The 24,455-nt window shown below is 41.7% G+C and overlaps 1 protein-coding gene across 4 annotated transcripts in view; it reads right to left on the bottom strand.

Moving 5' to 3' along the window:
• The window catches only part of IQCK (IQ motif containing K), a 155,824-nt gene that overhangs the window by 31,861 nt on the left and 99,508 nt on the right, over window positions 1–24,455 (bottom strand). For all 4 annotated transcript variants that reach the window (XM_055561839.1, XM_055561842.1, XM_055561840.1 and 1 more), the window contains one exon: window positions 4,276–4,387. In XM_055561839.1, coding sequence (XP_055417814.1) covers window positions 4,276–4,387 — 112 coding nt within the window. The remainder of the gene's footprint in view (window positions 1–4,275; window positions 4,388–24,455) is intronic.

The following is a 24,455-nucleotide window of genomic DNA, read 5'->3' as shown; positions in this document are numbered from 1 at the left end:
CAAAGTTTGCTGTTTCAGTAATGTCTTTTATAGAATTTTCCCCCATCCAAGATCCAATCTAAGATCATGCACAGCATTCAGCTGTCACATCTCTTTGGTCTCCTTTAATCTTTGTTTTTCTTAACATTGGCATTTTTGAAGAGTCCAAATCAGTTATTTTGGAGCATGTCCTCAGTTTGGGTTGATCTGATGCTCCCTCGCGATTAGATAGGTTCCACTCATGCGTTTTTGACGGGAGTTGTGTATAAGAGTGTGTGATATGTGACTTCCTCAGTGCCTCGCATCAGGAGGCAGGTGATGTCAGTCTGCCCTGATACTGGTAACATTAATCTTCAGCACTTGGTTAAGGTGGGTCTGCCAGGTTTCTCTAGTGCAAAGTTATTATTTTCTTAGATATTTTTTAAAGCTTTTTATTTTGAATTGAGGCATAGCCGATTAACTATGTTGTGATACTTTCAGGTGAACAGCAAAGGGACCCAGCCATATACATGCACATGCATCCATTCTCCCCCAAACTCCCCTCCCATCTAGGCTGCCACATAACATTGAGCAGAGTAGCATGTGCCATGCAGGAGGTCTTTGTTGGTTATCCATTTTAAATATAGCTGTGTGTACACGTCGATCCTAAACTCCCTATCCCTTCCCTCCTTGGCAACCAAAAGTTTGTTCTTGAAGTCTGTGAGTCTCTTACTGTTTCATAAGTTCATTTGTATCATTTGCTTTCAGCTTCTACCTACAAGGGATGTCATACGATATTTCTCTTTCTCTGACTTACTTCACTGAGTATGACAATCTTTAGGTTCATCCGTGTTGCTGCAAACGCATTATTTCATTCTTTTTAATGGCTGAGTAATATTCCATTGTATATATGTACCACATCTTCTTTATCCACTCCTCTGTCAATGGACATTTAGGCGGCTTCCACGTCTTGACTATAGTAAACCGTGCAGCAGTGAACACTGGGGTGCATGCATCCTTTCAGATCATGTTTTTCTCCAGATACATGCCCAGGAGTGGGATGTCAGGGACACGTGGCAGCTCTGCTTCAGTTTTTTAAGGAACATCCATACTGTTCTCCATAAGGTTGTACCAGTTTACATTCCCACCAATAGTGTAGGAGGTTCCCTTCTCTTGTGGAGAGATATTTTAAGACTATGACTATCATGTCCCTCAATAAACTTTCACCCAGAGGTTTCGCATCTACTCATGATTCTTGCTTTAGTCAATTGATTTATTAATATGGTTACAAAATGGTGACTTTTAAATTCCATTATATCTTCTAAACATGTTAGTTGTCATTCTAATGTGGGAGAAAAGCCTCCTCTTCTCCCACATTTATTTATTTGGTTACTTTTGTATACCTATGGAGATTTGGATATTTATTTTAGTCAATGAGCTCATTGCTGTCAGTTAATTTTGATGCTTAAATTAAAAACTCAAGAGACTAGAAAATACCAGAGGGCATTACATATAATAGGTTTGTATGTGGAAGTCACTCAGTCATGTCGAACTCTTTGGGACCCCATGGACTATTCAGTCCATGGAATTCTCCAGGTCAGAATACTAGAGTGGGTAGCCATTCCCTTCTCCAGGGGATCTTTTCAACCCAGGGATCGAACCCAGGTCTCCCACATTGCAGGCGGATTCTTTACCAGCTGAGCCACCTCGGAAGCCCAAGAATACTGGAGGGAGTAGTCTATCCATCTCCAAGGAATCTTCCCGACCAAGAATCGAACAGGGGTCTCCTGCATTGCAGGCAGACTCTTCACCAGCTGAGCTACCGGGGAAGCCCATATAATAAGGTCATTTTTTATAAAACTTTTGTTTTAGCTATGTATATATGAAACCATCAGTATATTCATATGTCATAGATTGTGACATAAAACTATTTCTTTCTGGTTCACAATCCAAAAATGTTGAGACTTGCTGGCCTAAAGGAGAATGCTGTATTTTTCTATCTTCCCTTAGACAGGAGTGGGTGCTTCCCCCATCCAAGCCCAAGGCAGGGGAGGGAAGATCCAAGAGAACAACTCAGAAAGATTAGGGGCCCCTCATTATCTGACTGGTCATCTCCTTTAAGGGTAGATTTCCACACACTTCAATCTACTGTGCCTGGGAGAGCAAGTTCAGTGTGAACTGGGGAGACATGTGAGGTGGAGAGAAGGAGGCAGTGGAGAAGTCCGCGTGTCGGCTCCTGGTTTCCTCTGTGTCAAGTGAACACTGTTCCATCAGGTTCAAGAGGGCTGGCCACTGGCTAAGGAGACCCCAGGAGCAAAAGGCTGGGAGAGCGCTGGCAGAAGTGGGGTCTGAGTGGAAGGAGAAGAGGGAGCAGCAGAACCAGATCCCCCAAAGCTTCTGCCCTGTGAGCTCTGAGGAAGTGCTCATGTGAAATGTAGGAGTTAGAGAGCCAGCGTGGGGACGCCTGCCCACAGGACACGGATGGCCACACGGTCTCAGCCAGAGAAGCAACAGCAGCCAAGAGAGGACCACACAGGAAGTGAGGGGACGATGCCCCCGGATCTCCCTCCCTCCCACTCCCAACCCCACTGAGTCAGAGCATTAAATCGGAGCTGAGATTGAGATTTTTAAGTAGGCTGGACTTCGTGAAATCAGAACATACTTCAGAGACATGCCATGAAGGAACTGGAAAGAGAGATTTGAGAGAACAGAATTGAAGACAGTCTCTGGGCAAAAAAAAGAAGACTTTTTTCTAGATTCCACCATGTTGAGATTGCTCCATATTGTTCCTGGCCCCCTTAGGTGAGGCAAGTGGGGGCAGCCCCTCTGAGGCATTAATGTCCCTAGGCCAAAGGGTGAGAAGGAATGGCCACAGAGCGGCCTGGGGAGGATGATTTGGCAGGAAAGGGATTGAAAGTGCAGTCCTTGAGGTGAGGAAGGTGTTGGCATACAGCAGAACCAGAGAGACTAGGGGGACTGCAGTCTAGTGAAAAGGGACAAGGAACGGGGAGGATGGGGAGGTCAGAGCATGGACAGTGAGAGGATGGTGGTCTGTCGAGGGAGGTATGATCATTTTTTCCCGTTGGCTTTCATAATTTAAAAAATTCCAAAAATGCAAGATTTTTCCTAGTCCTGATTCCTAAAGGAAACTAACACTAATGTATTCTCCAGGCTTTTTAGACATCTCTATTTCCAAGCATGTATTTTAGTTAGTGAGTGTTAGTTAGTCAGTCACTCGTGTTCAACTCTGTGACCCCATGGGCTGTAACCCACCAGCCTCCTCTGTCCATAGGATTCTCCAGGCAAAAATACTGGAGTGAGTAGCCATTCACTTCTCCAAGGGATCTTCCCACCCCAGGGATGGAACCCTGGTCTCCTGCTTTGCAAGGGGATTCTTAATGAATCTTAATTTTCTTAATGATAATTTATTGTCCTGCAGTTATTTTCCCCTTGACAATCCATCATGAGTCTCATTCCATGTTGTTGGTTAAATAAATGATGCTAAATCAATACCACACAGCTATTAAACCTCACAATACCACTCTCTAGTGCTGACCAGAATGACGTTCTGAGTATGTTCAGTGACAGCGTAGATGACATAATAGAATGAACAGATATACGGGTAGTAGAATGTAAAAACCCATATTTAATAATATACAAATGGATATTTATTTGCATCATTTTGTACTGGAAAAAGTATAGCAGGATGTGCACCAAAATTTTAACAGTGGTGACATTTCTGACTTTTCTCCTTTTTTGGTTATTTTTTTCCTAATTTTTCTACCACGAATATGTAGTAACAAAGTTTTTTTAAAAAAAGGGAAGCAAATAGGACAAAATTGTGACATGTACAAGACAGGTGAAGGGTGCTTGCTCTGTTATTCCTAGAGCTTCACTCTGTACATGTGTTTAATTTCTCAGAAAAGGGGGGAGGATGGCATAAAACAGCACTTAAGTTCAGACACACAATCAACAGCTTAGATTAATAACTACCCATCACACTGATGGGCACTGTGTTTCCAAAATGATGGGTTATTCTTTTTGTTTGTAGCTAAAAAGAGAGAGAGAGAGAGAGAGAGCTGCAAACGCGGGATGACACTGACGTGTACCTAAGTGAGGGGAACGGCTGGGACAGTTACATCGCGTCACCGCTTCATTCGGGAGTCGACTCTTGAACATGCCGCCACCTCCCTTACCCCCGTGGAGTTCCGTGCAGAACAAGGACCCCAGGAAACCGCGCAGGCCTTCCTTCTTGAGCCTAGAGTAAGACTCAGGCTTTTCCTGAATAAACCAAGGGTTGTGAATCATACAACTGACCTTTTTGTTCTTGTTTGGCCCAGAAGGTTTTGACTCGCTGGCGAATATGCTTGTCCTCACGGAGCTTCTTCTGCCACTGACGCAATTCTTGAATCTCAGGATCGCAGCGAACCTGGAAAATTCCCACAAAGCTTTGGTTCCCTTTCTACACACTTCTACACATTAAATTGCTAGCCCTACAAGGAAAATCCTTTATAAATCACCTGGATTACTTTTGATTCCAAATTAATCATTGTTCTAAATGAATTAACTATACTCCTAAAGCTTATGTAATATTCAAGAGTAAATGAGGCTGGATGAAGGTTTGCTATACTAATGGCAGGCTGAGAACTTTCTAGATCTGTGCTGTTCAACAGAAATATAATGAAACTACATGTGTAATTATAAATTTCCTTGCAGTCTCATCTTATTTTTAAAAAATATTTATTTATTGAAGGATAATTGACATACAATATGTTAGTTCCAGGTGATTTGACATTTAAATACCTTATGAAATGATCACCATAAGTCTAGTAACCATCTGTCACATACAAAATTGTTACAGTATTATTGGCTATATTCCTTAGGCTGTAAGTTACATCCCTATGACATTTATTTTATAACTGGAAGTTTTTGTACCTCTCAGTCACCTTCACCTCTTTGCACATCCACCCACTCACCTCCCCTCTGGCAGCCACCAGTTTGTTCTCCCTATCTGTGAGTCTGTTTTATTTGTTCATTTTGTTCATTTGTTTTTTTAGATTCCACATATAAGTGAAATTTTACAGTATTTGTCTTTCTTTGACTTATTTTACTTAGCCTAATATCCTTTAGAATTATCCACGTTGTCACAAATGGCAAGATTTCATTCTTTTTTATGATTCAGTAATACTCTGAAAGAGATGGGAATACCAGACCACCTGACCTGCCTCTTGAGAAATCTATATGCAGGTCAGGAAGCAACAGTTAGAACTGGACATGGAACAACAGACTGGTTCCAAATAGGAAAAGGAGTATGTCAAGGCTGTATATTGTCACCCTGATTATTTAACTTATATGCAGAGTACATCATGAGAAACGCTGGGCTGGAGGAAGCACAAGCTAGAATCAAGATTGCCCGGAGAAATATCAATAACCTCAGATATGCAGATGACACTACCCTTATGGCAGAAAGTGAAGAACTAAAGAGCTTCTTGATGAAAGATGAGGGGGGAAAAGTTGGCTTAAAGGTCAACATTCAGAAAACTAAGATCATGGCATCTGGCCCCATCACTTCATGGCAAATATGGGGAAAACAGTGTCAGACTTTATTTTTTTGGGCTCCCAAATCACTGCAGATGGTGACTGCAGCCATGAAATTAAAAGACGCTTACTCCTTGGAAGAAAAAGTTATGACCAACCTAGATAGCATATTGAAAAGCAGAGACATTACTTTGCCAACAAAGGTCCGTCTAGTCAAGGCTATGGTTTTTCCTGTGGTCATGTATGGATGTGAGAGTTGGTCTGTGAAGGCTGAGCGCCAAAGAATTGATGCCTTTGAACTGTGGTGTTGAAGAAGACTCTTGAGAGTCCCTTGGACTGCAAGGAGATCCAACCAGTCCATTCTAAAGGAGATCAGCCCTGGGATTTCTTTGGAAGGAATGATGCTAAAGCTGAAACTCCAGTACTTGGCCACCTCATGCGAAGAGTTGACTCACTGGAAAAGACTCTGATGCTGGGAGGGATTGGGGGCAGGAGGAGAAGGGGATGACAGAGGATGAGATGGCTGAATGGCATCACTGACTCGATGGACATGAGTCTGGGTGAACTCTGGGAGTTGGTGATGAACAGGGAGGCCTGGCATGCTGCGATTCATGGGGTCGCAAAGAGTCAGACACGACTGATCGACTAAACTGAACTGAACTGAACTAAACTGAATGACTATGACATTGAGCATCTTTTCATGTGTTTGTTGGCCACTGGTATATCTTCTCCAGAGAAATATCTACTGAAGTTCTTTGCTCTTTATAAAATGAAGTTGTCTTTTTATTGTCGAATTATATTTTTTATATATTCTGGATATTAGACTCTTACTTGATACATGCTTGTTAATATTTTCTCCCATTCTGTAAAATGTCTTTTCACTCTCTTGATAGTGTCCTTTGATGCACAAAGTTTTTAATTTTGATGAAGTCCAATTTAATATTTTTCCTTTGTTGCTAGTACTTTGGGTGTCACATCTAAGAAATCACTATTGAATTCAAGGCCTATTTACTTCTATGTTTTCTTACAAGAGTTGTATAGCTTTAGACCTTGTATTTAGCTTTATGATCCATTCTGAGTTAATTTTTTACAGAGTATAATATTAGGAAGTGAAAGAAAGTGAAGTAGCTCAGTTGTGTCCAACTGTTTGCGACCCCATGGACTGTAGCCTGCCAGGATCCTCCATCCACAGGATTTTCCAGGCAAGAATACTGGAGTGGGTTGCCATTTCCTTCTCCAGGGGATCTTCCCGACCCAGGGATCAAAGTGAGAGAGTCAGTTCCTAGGCAGATTGATAAGAAGTCCAGGGGTCCCCAAGGAGAGAGGGGTCTGGAATTCTCAAGGAGGAAGAAAGGACAAACTTTTTTTGTCCCTCTACATTTCTTAGGATTATATAACAATAATGTATCCTGCTTGAGGACAGTCTCTGGAAAAAACCTTCTGGCTAATCCTGTTATCTTAAGGTTGTAAATTATAAGAGTAGGTCTAGTGAGGTCTTTACAACCCCTAGACATTCTTTTGATTCACTGTAATAACTAATTAGAGAGTATATAACTCCACGGCTAACACTAGCAAAGGGGTACTCTTTCTACCCCCTTCTGATGCCTATGTCAGAAGCTTTTTCTATCTCCTTTATACTTTAATGAAACTTTATTACACAAAAGCTCTGAGTGATCAAGCCTCATCTCTGGCCCTGGATTGAATTCTTCTCCTCTGGAGGCCAAAAATCCCGGCATCTTTGCGTGGTTCAGCAACAACCTTTCATCTTGGGGGCTCGTCCGGGATTCTTCAGGACAAGGTAAGGATGCTTGGAGCTCTAGTTCTTTGTTACACAAAAGCTCTGAGCGATCAAGCCTCATCTCTGGTCCTGGACTGAATTCTTCTCCTCTGGAGGCCAAGAATCCCAGCATCTTTTTGTGTGTCAGCAACAATCTTTCAAAAGCTGGGTCTCTTGCATTGCAGGCGGATTCTTTAGTGTCTCAGCCACCAGGGAAGCCCATAAAACTACAGTCCAACTTAATTCTTCTCCATGTAGACATCCAGTTTTCCCAGCATCATTTGTTAAAGAGACTGTTACTCCCCCCATTGAATAGTCTTGGTATCCTTGTTAGAAATCATCTGACCACAGTTGTATGGGTTCATTTCTGACCTCTCAATTCTATTCCCCTAATGCTTTTTTCTTTAAGTTAAAATTTATTCACCTCCTAAATAAGGTACAGGGATTGTGAATAAAGCTTAGTGTACACTTATTAAATCCTGATATATTTAATGCTGCTTACAGTTTAGCATATGAATTTCTTCCCAAAATGCTCATCACAGCTGGATTGAAAGATTATTTTTTAAATGTGGCAATGTGGTTTAGTTGAATATAGCACATTATAAGTCTCCTAGATATCCAAAGAGATTTGCATACCTCTTGCAAATTGGGGGATTATGTTCTATGACATAAATATAGGGTCATTTTTATTCTCTGACATTTGCATAACTTTATAGGTAGATACATATATAGTACTTTGCATGTATATGTAATTTTTAAAATATATATTTATAGACAAATTATATTTTTTTAAGCGAGAGTAGTTTTCATTTATAAATTCAACTAGAAACAGTCTTCTTTATTTTGGAAAAATAAAAGTTGAAGTTGAAACAAAAGCACAAGCAGCAAAATCTATTCAGATTCAGATCCACCACTAACATATGGAAGTACAGTTAACCAATGAGCAACATGGGTTTGAACTGCATGTATCCACTTACACGGTTCAGTACTACACAATCCACAGTAGGTTGAATCCGTAGATGTGGAACTTAGATACCAAGCAGCATCTGTGGGACTTGAGTTTCCTCCCATTCTGGTATCTATGCAGGTTCTGGAGCCAATCCCCTGTAGATACTGAGGGATGACTGTACTTTTTTTTTTTTTTTCAGTTTCAAAGCAAAAACAACCACTTTAAATTGGCAGGGAGCCCAGTCATGGCAAACTTGCTGTCATGAACATCCTTTAGCCTTTTGCCTTCCTGGATTAGTTTCCCAACAGTCCTGCTGTCTTCCAGAAGGATTCTCCCATGGATTTTTATAACTAGGAATCTTGAGAAATGTTGGGGTTGGGATGATCTCTATCCCTTCCCTTCCAGAAAGTTTCTAGTTTCTTTATGCAGATCAATCCAAAGCACCCCAGAACTCTACTCACCAAGAGGAATTTGGGGAACTGCCCTGATCAAATTCAAGAAAAATAAAATTCTTCCTGTTACTTCCTCTCCCAGGGCATGGGGTATAGTGTGCCTTACTTGTTTTAAGACAACTACTCAAGTAATTTTCCTTTTCCAAAATAAAGAAGATTGACTGTTTTCAGTTGAATTTATAAATGAAAACTATTCTTGCTTAAACAAATACAATTTGTCTATAAACATATATTTAAAAAATTATACATACATATAAAGTACTATATATGTATCTACCTATAAATTATAAAGTGATGCAAATTTCAGAGAATAAAACTGACCCAATATTTATGTCATAGAAATAATCCCCCAAATCTTTTAAGTTACAAACCAACACTTTATAGTGTTCCCCAAAGTCTTATTTCATAAGGTTAGGTACCTTCAACATCTTTGTTCTGGATAGGAAGATTATCAGCTGTGGTCTGAGCAAGCCCAAATTCTTCCAGAAGGCCAAAAAGAGGGTTATCAACAGCTTTCCCACAAGCTTCTGTTTATCAGGATCCAAGAACACAGATATCCTCACATTTTTTCCCTGTGACAACTGATACCCTAAATGCGAATAAACTCAGAGAATCTTCTAAATCACTAAAGAAGGGTTAATACTAATAATAATCAGCAAGTTGCTTTACTATAGTCAAATTATTTCTTTACAGTTGGTTTATTCTTAACATTTGGAAGGAGTTGTGGGTTCCTCTAGGGAGAAACCTATATGCAGATCAGGAAGCAACAGTTAGAACTGGACGTGGAACAACAGACTGGTTCCAAATAGGAAAAGGAGTTCGTCAAGGCTGTATATTGTCACCCTGCTTATTTAACTTCTATGCAGAGTACATCATGAGAAACGCTGGACTGGAAGAAGCACAAGCTGGAATCAAGATTGCCGGGAGAAATATCAATAACCTCAGATATGCAGATGACACCACCCTTATGGCAGAAAGTGAAGAGGAACTAAAAAGCCTCTTGATGAAAGTGAAAGAGGAGAGTGAAAAAGTTGGCTTAAAGCTCAACATTCAGAAAATGAAGATCATGGCATCTGGTCCCATCACTTCATGGGAAATAGATGGGGAAACAGTGGAAACAGTGTCAGACTTTATTTTTTGGGGCTCCAAAATCACTGCAGATGGTGATTGCAGCCATGAAATTAAAAGACGCTTACTCCTTGGAAGGAAAGTTATGACCAACCTAGATAGCATATTGAAAAGCAGAGACATTACTTTGCCAACAAAGATCCGTCTAGTCAAGGCTATGGTTTTTCCAGTGGTCATGTATGGATGTGAAAGTTGGACTGTGAAGAAAGCTGAGAGCCGAAGAATTGATGCTTTTGAAGTGTGGTGTTGGAGAAGACTCTTGAGAGTCCCTTGGACTGCAAAGAGATCCAACCAGTCCATTCTAAAGGAGATCAGTCCTGGGTGTTCTTTGGAAGCTGCTGCTGCTGCTGCTAAGTTGCTTCAGTCATGTCCAACTCTGTGCAACCCCATAGATGGCAGCCCATCAGGCTGCCCCGTCCCTGGGATTCTCCAGGCAAGAACACTGGAGTGGGTTGCCATTTCCTTCCCCAGTTCTTTGGAAGGACTGATGCTAAAGCTGAAACTCCAGTACTTTGGCCACCTCATGCGAAGAGTTGACTCATTGGAAAAGACTCTGATGCTGGGAGGGATTGGGGGCAGGAGGAGAAGGGGACGACAGAGGATGAGATGGTTGGATGGCATCACTGACTCGATGGACGTGAGTTTGAATGAACTCTGGGAGTTGGTGATGGACAGGGAGGCCTGGCGTGCTGCAATTCATGGGGTCACAAAGAGTTGGACACGACTGAGGGACTGAACTGAACTGACTAGGGAGAAAGTGAAATTGGTGGGGAGAGAGACTTTCATTTTTCACTACATGTTTTTCTGGATTGAATTGTTTAGGATGTTTACAATGACCACATATTGTTTTAGGAATACATGTGTTTTAATTCTAAATAACAGGCTGCTGAGAGGCAAACAAGAGTTCTTTAACTTAAAAATCATTGATGGATTTTTGCTATAATCCCTTGAATTCTCAATCACTTAAATACTCAACAAACAAACACTCATTAGCCCACCACTCAGGAAGCCTGCAGTTGTTCTCAGGGTCCTGCTGAACAGGTTAGGGTGATTTTCCTCTGTCTGGGCTGAGACCTTCATCTTTTCATTGATTTCCATCGTTTTTAGTTGAGGACTGCTGTTTACCAGTGCAGAATACAGCAGCCTTGTAGTTAACTTATTACCAGGAAAGCCTGGATCCCTAGAGAAGGCTTTTGTAAGCCCTGGGGAAAGTATGCACCCATTGAACTGGGCTAATCCTGGTCATTATCGTCATGATTAGGGAATCCATTTAAATGGCAGTGGTTGCACCAATCAGCAAATACCACAGAGTGCAGAGTAATGTTTAACACATAAACAATTTCATTGCAAACAAAGGCTCCCTTTCGAGTGGCTTTCTACTTTTACTTCTTTAAATTACCATGCGGAGTCCGTCTGCTCTTCCAGGATAGGCACACTGAGTTTTATACACATTATTGTGTACTTGACTTTGGGTAAGACTAGGAAGAAAACACCATTATGTGGATGTGAATTTTTTTTTTAATGCCCATTAAAAGAGCAAATCCTGAGTTCTCATCACAAGGAAAAAATTTTTTTCTATTTAATTTTGTATATATATGAGATAATGTATGTTCACTAAACTTATTGCGGTCATCATTCCACAATATATGTAAGTCAGATCATTATACTATACACCTTAAACTTATTCAATGTTGTATGTCAATGACATCTCAATAAAACTGGAAGAAAAAAAGAAAAGAAACAGAAATAAAATCCCCCCCTCCCAAATGCCCATGAAGCAATCAAATTCTCTTAATTATATATAATTTCAATGAAAGCCAACATAGGATGAAGATAGCCAATTCTGACCAGAAAGCCTGAAGTTGAATCTCAGCTCTGAAAATTATAAATTGAGACATCTTTGAACATGTTGTTTAAACTCTCTGAGCCTCCATTTCCTTATTTATAAAATAGAGTAATGCAAATATTTCCCTCATTGGGTCATTATGAAAACAAGATGATATATTGTCTGGCACACAGTAAGCTCTCAAGGTATTAGCAATTTCTTAAATCAATTAATAAAGTAATGAGAATAATCTGAATTCTGCTCTGAGGTTGCATCATTAAATTGCTGTTTAGGAGCCAAGAGACTGAAGAGCCAATGATTCATAAAATTGAAAGTGAGACCTTCTCCCAAGGGTTTACAACATATTGAATACATAAAGGATTTCATAATTGCATCACTTTAGGCATTGGTCAGCTGGTAGACAGGTAATGGATCTATGAGGTGGTGACTGCAGGCAGAGAGAGAGAGGCTGTCTGAGACTGACACTACCCTTCATAACTATACTTCTTAATTCCTCTTAGCTCAGTTGTTTTCCTTGCTTCTTGGCAAAAACATGGCAACAACGAGCCTCTCTGGATGATTCCCTGGAGACTTGCTAATTACTCTGGAGCAAGATAATGCATTACAGTTGCTGCTAAGATGCCAGAGAAGTAGTACGGTGGGCAGCCCTCCCATGGTGCCCACAAGTCCTTACTACATCCTTGCCATGACGTGACATCCTAATGACTATATTGAAAGGTTTTATGCTCTAGAAAGACAGAGTTCAACATCAAGGAAACATACATTTTTGAAATCTCTTTCAATTACCTACTGAAATATTCTGAGTTCCCAACTCTCTCATGTAGGTAAGTTTTGTGACTTCTTCTCAGATATTTGGCAAAACAAAACAAATTTGGTTTCATTCTGGTGGTTATGAGTGTTCCTTATTGTCTTTAGGAACTAGTTATAAAAACCCACAGATTTCACATATTTTCTGGTATTGTAGAAATACAGATATTCATCTGTGGTATGACAATATGCTTCTTAGGAGTTACTTGGGCTTTCAGGGAGAATTAGAAGTGTGTTTAGAGCAGCATTTTTATTTAAAAATTGTTCTCTTTCAGTTTTGTTGAAATATAATTGACCTATAGTACTGTATAAGTTTAAGGTGTATAGCACAATGGTTTGACTTACATGTATCATGAACTGATTACCATGATAAGTTCAGTGAGCATCCATCATCCCATATAGACACAAAATAAAAGAAACAGAAAAAAGTTTTCTCCTTGTGATGAGAACTCAGGATTTACTCTCTTCACTTTCATACAGAATATACCACTACTACTACTAAGCCACTTCAGTCGTGTCCGACTCTGTGCAACCCCATAGACAGCAGCCCACCAGGCTCCCCCGTCCCAGGGATTCTCCAGGCAAGAACACTGGAGTGGGTTGCCGTTTCCTTCTTCAATGCAGGAAAGTGAAAAGTGAAAGTGAAGTCACTCAGTCGTGTCTGACTCTTAGTGACCCCATGGACTGCAGCCTATCAGGCTCCTCTGTCCTGGGATTTTCCAGGCAAGAGTACTGGAGTGGGGTGCCATTGCCTTCTCCGCATACAGAATATACAGCAGTGTTAATTATATTTATCATGTTGTACATGACATCCCTAGTGCTTATTTAATCTTATAACTGGAGTTTGAACAGCCTTCATCCAATTCCCCCTCCCTCACCCCACCTCTGGTAACCACAAATCTGATCTCTTTTTCTATAAGTTGGTTTTTGAAGCATAATTGATCTACAACACTATGTTAGTTCCTATTACATAGTGATTCAATATTTCTATACATTTCAAACTAATTGTGATAAGTTTATATTATGATCTTTCATCACAGATATTACATAATTATTGATTACATATCAATAACCTCAGATATGCAGATGACACCACCCTTATGGCAGAAAGCAAAGAGGAACTAAGAAAGTGAAAGAGGACAGTGAAAAGGCCGGTTTAAAACTCAACATTCAGAAAACTAAAATCATGGCATCCAGTCCCATCACTTCCTGACAAATAGATGGGGAGACAATGGAAACAGTGACAGACTTTACTTTCTTGGCTCCAAAATCACTACAGATGGTGACTGTAGCCATGAAATTAAAAGAAACTTGCTCCTTGGAAGAAAAGCTATGACCAACCTAGTCAGCATATTAGAAAGCAGAGACATTACCACTTTACTGACAAAGTCCATATTGTCAAAGTTATGGTTTTTCCAGTAGTCACGTACGGATGTGAGAGTTGGACCATAAAGAAAGCTGAGCACCAAAGAATTGATGCTTTTGAACTGTGGTGTTGAAGAAGACTTTTGAGAGACCCTTGGACTACAAGGAGATCCAACCAGTCAATCCTAGAGGAAATCAGTCCTGAATATTCTTTGGAAGGACTGATGCTGAAGCTGAAACACCAATATTTTGACCACCTGATGTGAAGAACTGATTCATTGCAAAAGACCCTGATGCTGGGAAAGATTGAAGGCAGGAGGAGAAGGGGACGAGGGTGAGATAGTTGCATGGCATCACCAACTCAATGGACATGAGTTTTGCTGGACTCCAGGAGTTGGTGATGGACAGGGAGGCCTGGCATACTGCGGTCCATGGGGTCACAAAGAGTTGGACACAACTGAGCGACTGAACTGAACCGAATAACTGATTACATTGCCCAGACTGTACATTTATATCCCTAATTTATTTACTTTGCAACTGGAAGCTTGTACCTCCTAATCTCCTTCAGCTATTTCTCGCCTCTGGCCACACACCTCCCATCTGGCAACCACTTGCCGGTTCTCTGTATCTATGACTCTCTTTCCATTTTGTTTATTCATGTATTTTGTTTTCTTAGATTCCATATATAAGTGAAATTATAGGGTATTTGTCTTTCCCTGACTTATTTCACTTAATATTCTCTAGGTCCATCCATGTTGTTGCACATGGAAAGATTCCATTCTTTCTTATGGCTGAGTAATATTCCATTTTATATGTATATACACATTTTCTTCATCCATTCATCTTTTGATGGGCCCTTAGATTGCTTCCATTAAAAAATTATTTTTTAAATGGTGGGTGAGTAGCACATTAGTAAGTAGTAAATTCAATTTAATGGGTTGAATAGCATTTTTACATATCAGTCTAATCTGATAGAAAACTAATTTTCCTTTATCATTAAGGACACTCTTTAGAACTTTAGAACACTTTAACTCCAGTCTTTCTACTCTCAACTTTCCTATGATTGTTGTCTAGAATTTCCATTTCCTCTCCCTTTTCCCTCTTTGGGATGTGTGTGTGTGTGTGTGTGTGTGTGTGTGTGCATGTGTGTGTGTATGTGTATTTTATATATTACATAGTGTATAAATGTTGTATTACACATATATGCATATATAATCAGATCAGATCAGATCAGTCGCTCAGTCGTGTCCGACTCTTTGCGACCCCATGAATCACAGCATGCCAGGCCTCCCTGTCCATCACCAACTCCCGGAGTTCACTCAGACTCACGTCCATCGAGTCAGTGATGCCATCCAGCCATCTCATCCGCTGTCGTCCCCTTCTCCTCCTGCCCCCAATCCCTCCCAGCATCAGAGTCTTTTCCAATGAGTCAACTCTTCGCATGAGGTGGCGTCAGTGCCTATTTAGATTTAACAGCTTTTTAATTCACCATTGTTTCTTGCATCCCATTCTCACCCCTTCCTTATGGGTTCAATTTTCTTCTAACTGAAGAACCTCATTTAGCAGTTCTTTCAGTAAGAGATGTGTTTGAAAATGTATTTACTCTTGCTCTTGAATGATAATTTCACGGGGCATATAATTCTAGGTTGAATGTTACTTTCCTTTAGGATTAGATGATAATACACTCCACTGTCTTCTGGCACATACTACTGCTGATTAGAAGTCTCAGCGTCATTGTTTTTCCTTCGTAGGTAATTCTTCCTTCAAGATAGCTTTAAGGCTTCTTTGCTTTTGGTATTCTAGTTGCACCATGAAACATTTTGATGTGGTTTTGTCACTTTCTATCCAGTCCAAGATTCACTTTCCTTCAACTTTGTAATATTCTCACTCAGTATCTCAACTCAGAATGTGGCCTCTTTCCATTCATTCTATTGTCACCCTCTGAAACTTCTATTAGACCTATGTTGAACCTTTTCTCACTCTATCTCTGTCTCAATGCTTTTCCACATTTCCCACCCCTCTCTCTCTGCTACATTCTGTCTCCCAGATCTATCCCCCAGCTTACTAATTACTCTTCCAGCTGTGTTTATCTGCTACTTAACTCATACCCAAAATACGGCTCATGGATCAGCAACATCAACATCACCTAGGATTTGTTAGAAATGTTAATTCATGGGCTCCACCTGAGACCTATGAAGTCAGAATTGAATTAGCAATGGGGGCCCAGAAATCACTGTTTTAACAAACACTCCAGGTGATTCTGATGCTCACTGAAGTTTGAGAGGCACTGCTTTAGCTCATTCACTAAATTATTTTCTTTTTTTTAATTTAAATTTATTTATTTTAATTAGAGGCTAATTACTTTACAATATTGTATTAGTTTTGCCATACTTCAACATGAATCCGCCATGGGTGTACACGTGTTCCCTATCCTGAAGCCCCCTCCCTCCTCCCTCCCCATACCATCCCTCTGGGTCATCCCAGTGCACCAGCCCCAAGCATCCTGTATCCTGCATCGAACCTGGACTGGCAATTCGTTTCATATATGATACTATATATGTTTCAATGCCATTCTCCCAAATCATCACCCCCCTCCCTCTCTCACAGAATCCAAAAAACTGTTCTATACATCTGTGTCTCTTTTGCTGTCTCGCATACAGGGTTGTCATTACCATCTTTCTAAATTCCATATATATGCATTAGTATACTGTATTGGTGTTTTTCTTTCTGGCTTACTTCACTCTGTATTATCGGTTCCAGTTTCATCCATCTCATTAGAACTGATTCAAATGTGTTCTTTTTAATGGCTGAGTAATATTCCATTGTGTGTATGTACCACAGCTTTCTTACCCATTCATCTGCTGATGGACATCTAGGTTGCTTCCATGTCCTGGTTATTATAAACAGTGCTGCGATGAACATTGGGGTACATGTGTCTCTTTCAATTCTGGTTTCCTCGGTGTGTATGCCCAGCAGTGGGATTGCTAGGTCGTATGACAGTTCTATTTCCAGTTTTTTAAGGAATCTCCACACTGTTCTCCATCGTGGCTGTACTAGTTTGCATTCCCACCAACAGTGTAAGAGGGTTCCCTTTTCTTCACATCCTCTCCAGCATTTATTGCTTGTAGACTTTTGGATCACAGCCATTCTGACTGGCAATTCACTAAATTATTTTTATTTCTACAGGAGGTACTTAATTCTTTTTCAAACCTGATCTTTTTTTCCTTTTTTTCCTTATAGCCCTGTTCTTTCAGCAAAGTTTACATTCTTTTAAAAATAATTTTGTAGCTCTCTATAATCGTCTTAAACATATTATTTCTTGTTTCAAATGGCCACTCACGGGGGCCTGGATTCTCCAGTTGGCTGTATTTACTGATTATCTCCTTCCTTGTTGGTTTATTTTTTTATATGAGTTCATAATCACTGAGGGCCCTAGTTCCAGTTCCAAGTTTGCTCAGGTCTGAGGTCATGTCTTTTATCTGAAGATCAGTCGACTTTTTTTGGTTAAAGGTCAGATAGTAAATATTTTTGGGCTTATGGACAATATAGTCTCTTTCCTAGTGACTCAACTCTGCCATTATACACAAAAGCAGCCATAGCCAACTTGTTTTAAAAACATGGGCATGACTGTTTCAATAAAACTTTATAAAAATAGAAAAGGGGCCAGATTTGGTCCACAGGCTATGGTTTGCCCATCGCTGCTCTTATCCTTGAGTGGGCATGTTTTAATATAGCCCCCTAATTACTTCTTCTATGTAGTTCATAAATATTATTGTTTTAAGATCATTTCTTTAACTACACAGGTTGTTGCCCTGTAGGTTCTGATTCAGTCCCTGTGAGGTGGAAAAAAACATGAATATATTTAGTAAGGACCCCAGGTGATCTAATGATTCAAAAAGTTTGTGAAACCCACTCTAATGGAAGAGAAGGTGAAGAATGAACTTAATGTTACAAGACCGTACAACTTAGTCTCAGTTCTTACTCACACAATGCCACGTTGATTACTGCAAGTCCTTAAAATCAGAGTCAGGAAGGACAGTTCAGCCTCTCAGTGTGTGGTCAGGAGGCGGGATCTGTGTGACTCATGAATAGCAGCTGCTTTTTGCAGGATAATCCTTTTCAGTGCAGTTCTAGAAAGTCCTTCTCTCAGGAAGCCACACCTATATCTTTTAAATCAAGTCCCTTTAATAATAAAGCCATATCACAGTACATACTTGGAAAAATGGAATTTCCCCCAACAGCTCGTTGATGACAGTTGAGATAAAGTTCATCCAACTTTTCTTGGTACTTGTTTACTCAAATAATCAGGGAATGAGTAAGTTGCAAAAGCATTTAAGGTATTTGATGAACCTTCCAATGATTTATAGGGTAAAATTACAGCATAGTTTGCTATGCTATGGACCACATTATTACACAAAGCTTTGATCTCTTTCCTATCAACACCCAGATCTGACATTTATGCTGCCCAGATGCCTCTAACGTGCAGCCAAGGTTGAGGACCACTGCTCCCCTGCACAAGTGACTCTCAAAGTACTATCCCTAACCAACAGCATCAGCATCATTTGAGGACTCGTTTGAAATGTCCCACTCCAATCTTACTGACTCAGGGACTCTGGGCTTGAGGCCCAGCACGCCATGTGTTAACAAGCCTTCCAGGTAATTCTGATGCAGGCTAATGTTTGAGAATCGTTGCACTGTGCCCCCAGTGCCCCAGTTCAAAGGGTCCCTGCCCCTTTGAAAACTTGCCACTCTCCTTATTAAGTGAGGAGTCTATTCCCCCCACTCTTGAATCTGGGTGAGCCTTGTGACTTGTTTTGACCAATAGCAGGGAACTGGAGTGCTGCTGTGCCAATTCCAGAGTCTCAGTCTCAAGAAGGCCTGAAGCTCCCATTTTCTGCCCTCTTAGAATGTTCCATGATGCAAAGAAGCTGGTCTGGCTAACTTAGGCCACATGGAGGAGAACTAAAGTGCCCTAGCCAAGAGCGGCACCAACATCCCAAACACGTGCATGAGACCACCCTGGACCTTCTAGGGCAGCCGAGAGGCCTTCCAGGGAAGAACCCCTGCTAAAGGGGATGCAGAGGAAGCTGAACCCGCAGCCCAGCATGGATACCCTGCAGCTGAGGCTCCTGAACGCGGTGTCCACCATCAAACACACTGACTGAATGCAGTGAGTGAGCCAAGGAGAAACCAGCAGAGGAACCACACGGCTGACCCACAGAATCACGAAAGATAATCAACTGCTAGGATTTTAAGTCACTGGGACTAAGTAGCCACTGTGCAATTTACCCCTAAACTTTGCCTTGAAGGGAACTCAGTCAGCCCTTTAAAGCAAAAGTCTCTCGGAAAGTGGGGAATGTGGCCGGTCCTGACTGCCCGCAGGGTACTGGGTGCCTCGGGGCAGGGCTGGCTCCTGGGCACTCCCCTGCACTACCGTCACATCGCACTTCGAGGGGCTTCACACTTGTTCTAAGGCTCCGCTGTTGCCATCTGGAAATTCATAATAACTTTGAACAAAGGGCCCTGCAGATTATGTAACCAGTCCTGTTAAATGCAGCCTTTTCATCTATTCCTCACAAAAATCCTAGGAATTGGGTTTATCAGCTTTCATCACATATTTGGGATATGCTGTGAGCAAATAAAAAGAGGGGCTTTGCAGATAGTCTGGCAAGTTGGCAAAGCATTTACGGGGCATATTAAGGAGAATCCCCTTGCTGATAAAATCCAGAGTATATTTAAACAACTACAGGCCCAGGCAGGGGGGAAGGGGAAGGGCCTGGCCTGGGAAGCTAGGCTCTGAGCAGCCCAGACTCCCTATTTATAGTGCTGTGGCCTATTTTGGCCTGCTGGGTGGCCCTGAAAATTGCCCTGAGAACTGGGCCTGGAACTGATGCTGGAAACCAGGCGCCTTCATTCTGGGATGTGGCTGGAATCACACTGGGCACAGACAAAGGCCTTTCTGATGAGCTCAAGGACATTTTGAAAAACAGGATTTTCGTTGAAAGAGAATTTTTTAAAAATTAAGGAAAAGCGTCAGGCCGTGACCAGGAACATAATCTTAGGGAAGAAAATGCATGGATCTCATCAGGTCAATAAAGACCTAACAGTTCATCAGGCACTGTGCAAAGTGGTTGACATGTACCATCTCATTTACATCCTCACGCAATGGCACCCCACTCCAGTACTCTTGCTTGGAAAATCCTATGGACAGAGGAGCCTGGAAGGCTGCAGTCCATGGGGTTGCTAGGAGTCAGACATGACTGAGCGACTTCACTTTCACTTTTCACTTTCATGCATTGGAGAAGGAAATGGCAACCCACTCCAGTGTTTTTGCCTGGAGAATCGCAGGGACGGGGGAGCCTGGTGGGCTGCCGTCTACGGGGTCACACAGAGTCGGACACGACTGAAGTGACTTAGCAGCAGCATACAACATTATGAGGGCAGCACTATTATTATCCCCATTTTACAGGAAAGGAAATTGAGGCTTGGGAAAATTAAGAATTGACTGAAGGTCACAGGGTTGATAAGCCAGGATTCAAACCCACATCACAGCACTCCATATGCCCAGGCCATCACCTACTGCACTGCTTTGCCAACGTTGACGTGTAAGACTCACCTGGGAGTCTTGTGAAGATACAGATTCTGATTCAGGAGGTCTGGGGTGGGGCCCAAATTCTGCGTTTCCAACCAGTTGCCACGTGAAGATGATACCACTGGTCCAAGGACCACACTTTGAGCAGCAAGGATAAGTGTTCCTGCTTCTACTTTCAACCTCCTACAATCTGCTTTCTCCACAGCAACCTGAATTATTGGGTTAGTTTCCATTGTGCATAATAAATGAAAATGAACCCTGAAACCGAGTGGTTTAAAACAACAAGCACACACAAGTGCACACGCGCGTGCACACACACACATACACACACATATATATACATATATTTCTGTTTATAGTCAATGGCAGGAGTGCCATTTGAGTGCCTCCTGGAAGGAGGATAGGGTCTTGGTCTTATTCCCTACAACATGTCCAGCATCTGGACCAGTGCCCGTCTTCTACATCATAGGTGCTCAATAAACAAGAGTGAACAAATATCAGTGAGTGAATTGATCTCACTGTAGAGCCTGCTTGCTTATGCTAGATTGCTTTCAGGAGTAGTTCAAAAATTTGCCAAGTAGTTTTTTTTAATTGTCTTGAATGGGAGCTCCAAGCAGCACATCCGTCATGAGGAGCATGTGACTCACCCCGAGGTGTCAGCCTTGTCTCTGTGCCAGGTGCCATCCCTCTTCACCTGGGCCACATCTGAAGCCATCCAGAAATGACAACCCGCCCCTGCCTGAGAACGGAAGTGCTGCTTTAAACGACACTTGCTCACCTGGTTGGGCCGTTGTCCCCAGAGGGAGGCCAGGGAGACAGCTAGCAACACACACAAAGGGAGGAAATGCCCCCCACCCCCAGAACAGCTGCACCAGGAGACCCCCTTCTGGAGAGGAGGAAGAGGAAGTCAGCAAAGCTACAAAGCTGACCAACAATCTGGGGAAGCCAACACTCACGAGAGCAGAAGGAAAAAAGAAGCTGGTCCTTAGATCACTCATTGTTGGGACTTGCTGAGGAAGTAAAAACCAACACTAACCCGAAAGTTTTCTTCAGTCCTGCCACCTCAGAACACTTTGAATTGGGAGTATTTTGAATGAGAAATGTTTGACCAAATTCTTACCTGCAAATTACATTAGAAATGTGTTTTCTTTGAAACACAAATGCTCTGCCAAGATCTACCTGTGCTCCTGTGGAAAGCTAGCCTCGATGCTAAATGAAAGGTCCGGATGCAGGCTGTGAAGTGTGAGCCCATATTTATAAAAATATACCATATTTGTAAAAAGTGCAATAAATATACAGAAATGTTCACATACATAGTGGAAAAACACTGAAAATACACACATGAAACTGTCAACAATGGTTTCATCTGGGAAACAGGTTTAGAGTAGGACAGGACATGAGATTTCACATTTTATTTTAAATTATTTGTTATAGACTGAATGTTTATGTCCCTCCAAAGTTCCTGTATTGAAGTCCTAGTTCCCAACATGATGGTATTAGGGGACGGAGCCTTTGGGAGGTGATTAAGGTTAGATGACATCACAAGGGTGGGGTTCTCATGGTGTGATTCAGTTCAGTTCAGTCGCTCAGTCGTGTCCGACTCTGCGAACCCCATGAATAGTAGCACGCCAGGCCTGCCTGTCCATCACCAACTCCCAGAGTTCACTCAGACTCATGTCCATCGAGTCAGTGATGCCATCCAGCCATCTCATCCTCTGTCGTCCTCTTCTCCTTCTGCCCCCAGTCCCTCCCAGCATCAGGGTCTTTTCCAAAGAGTCAACTTTTCGCATGAGGTAGCCAAAGTATTGGAGTTTCAGCTTTAGCATCATTCCTTCCAAAGAACACCCAGGGCTGATCTCCTTTAGGATGGACTGGTTGGATCTCCTTGCAGTCCAAGAGACTCTCAAGAGTCTCTTCAACACCACAGTTCAAAAGCATCAATTCTTCGGTGCTCAGCCTTCTTCACAGTCCAACTCTCACGTCCATACATGACCACATGAAAAACCATAGCCTTGACTAGATGGACCTTTGTTGGCAAAGTAATGTCTCTGCTTTGGAATATGCTATCTAGCTTGGTCCTAACGTTCCTTCCAAGGAGTAAGCGTCTTTTAATTTCATGGCTGCACTCACCATGAAGTGCTTGTTTTTTCTCTGCCACGGGGGGACACAGTGAGAAGGCAGCCATCTGTAAGCCTAGAGGAGGGCTCTTAGCAGACTCTGCATCTGCCAGCAGCTTGATCTTGAACCTCTCAACCTCCAGAACTGTGGAAAATAAATGTTTGTTGTTTAAGCCACTCAGTCTGTGGTGTTGTTAGAGCAGCCTGAACTAAGACATTATTTCTATATGGCTTCACTTTTTCTTACAAGGAGTATTGGCCCTTTTACAATAAAAATACCAATAAAAGAATTTTTCATCCAAAGATGGCCATTTTTTTTCTGTACCAGAGGTGACATGCCACTCCTTGCAATATTTTCAAAGGTGGTCAGATGTGGTTGTAACAGGATTCTTGCTTCATATGATGTTTGCCAGGGACAAGGGGCCCTTCTCTGAGAAGCAGACCTCCTCTCACTTGCCTTGAGGGAAGGACTGGATCATGAGCTGCTCTGTAATTGTATCCTTGGCAACACATATCTGCTTGCCTGTCCTTCCAGTTACATCAGTGTTTACTTTCTGCAAACACACTGACTTAACCTATCCAGCCAAGGATTCGTGGTCTACAGTGGTACCCAGTTCTGCCAACATCACCACAGTCTCAAGAAGGAGTGTATTTATCCCAGTCTTCTCTCCTGTGTGTTGGCATTACACTTACTCTCACACATCAAGCAATCATCTGAGGCACACACAGAAGTGGCAGAGAAAGCCTGCTCTTTCGCTTTGGTCTTTAAAACCTCTCATTTGTTTCAGAACTAGAACTTCTGGTATTTTTCCAAGAGGAAAGACACTGATATGTAATGACATCCATATTTATGCATCTACAGTTCACAGAACACTTTCTCTAGCATTGCCACTAAAAATCATTTTGATCTTTCTGATAACCTAGTGAAATAGACTGGGCAGCTACTATTATTCTCGACTTAAAGAAAAAGAAATTGAGATTCTGAGTTCAGTGGCTTGTCCTGGACCATTCAACTAATAGGTAGCAAAGATGATTCCAGTTCATCAGTGGGTCTAGACCTGGGTGCTTTAAACAAATGCCCATCTCCTGTTCTCACCATGGCCAATGGAACAAGAATCTCAGAGAATGAGGCCCTGAGTATTAGAATTTTTAAACGAAATCTTTTCACAGATGACTTTGATGCATAGTGAGCTTGAGACCACTGCAATCCATAGGTATAACGAAGCCAGTCTCATGTTACTCACATGTGTTTATTCATCATCAGGTGAAGGCCTCCCTCCTGATGGAATACTGCACAGTAATAAACAGGAAGGGGCTGCTGATACATGCAACCACATGGAAGACCTTTAAATGCATCAGACCAAGTGACAGAAGTCAGACTCAAGGGCTACACACTTTATGGTTCCATTTGTATGCCATTCTGGAAAGGCAGAACCATAGGGGTAAATAGATCAGTGAGTGCCAGGCCCTGGTAAGGGAAGCAGAGGTTAACTACAAAGGGAAGCGTGCAGGAATTTGGGGGATGACATTTCTGTATCTTGATTGTGGGAGCAATTAGGCTGTATGGATTTGGCAAAATTGAGAGACTATATACATCCAGTCAATTTAAAGGAAATCAACCCTGAATTTTCACTGGAAGGACTGTTGTTAAAGCTGAAGCGCCAATCCTTTTGCTACCTGATGTGAAGAGCTGACTCACTGGAAAAAAAAACCCTGTTGCTGGGAAAGATTGAAGGTAAAAGATTGAGATGGCAGCGGATGAGATCGTTAGATAGCACCACTGACTCAACGGACATGAATATGGGCCAACTCTGGGAGATACCAGGGGACAGAGGAGCCCAGTGTGCTACAATCCATGGGGTCACAAAGAGCTGGACATGACTTAGTAACTGAACAACAACACTGAAAAGGGTAAATTTTTTTGTA

This window comes from Bubalus kerabau, chromosome 23 (genome assembly GCF_029407905.1).
Source record: "Bubalus kerabau isolate K-KA32 ecotype Philippines breed swamp buffalo chromosome 23, PCC_UOA_SB_1v2, whole genome shotgun sequence".
NCBI lineage: Eukaryota > Metazoa > Chordata > Mammalia > Artiodactyla > Bovidae > Bubalus > Bubalus kerabau.
This window is presented reverse-complemented; position numbering and strand designations above follow the sequence as displayed.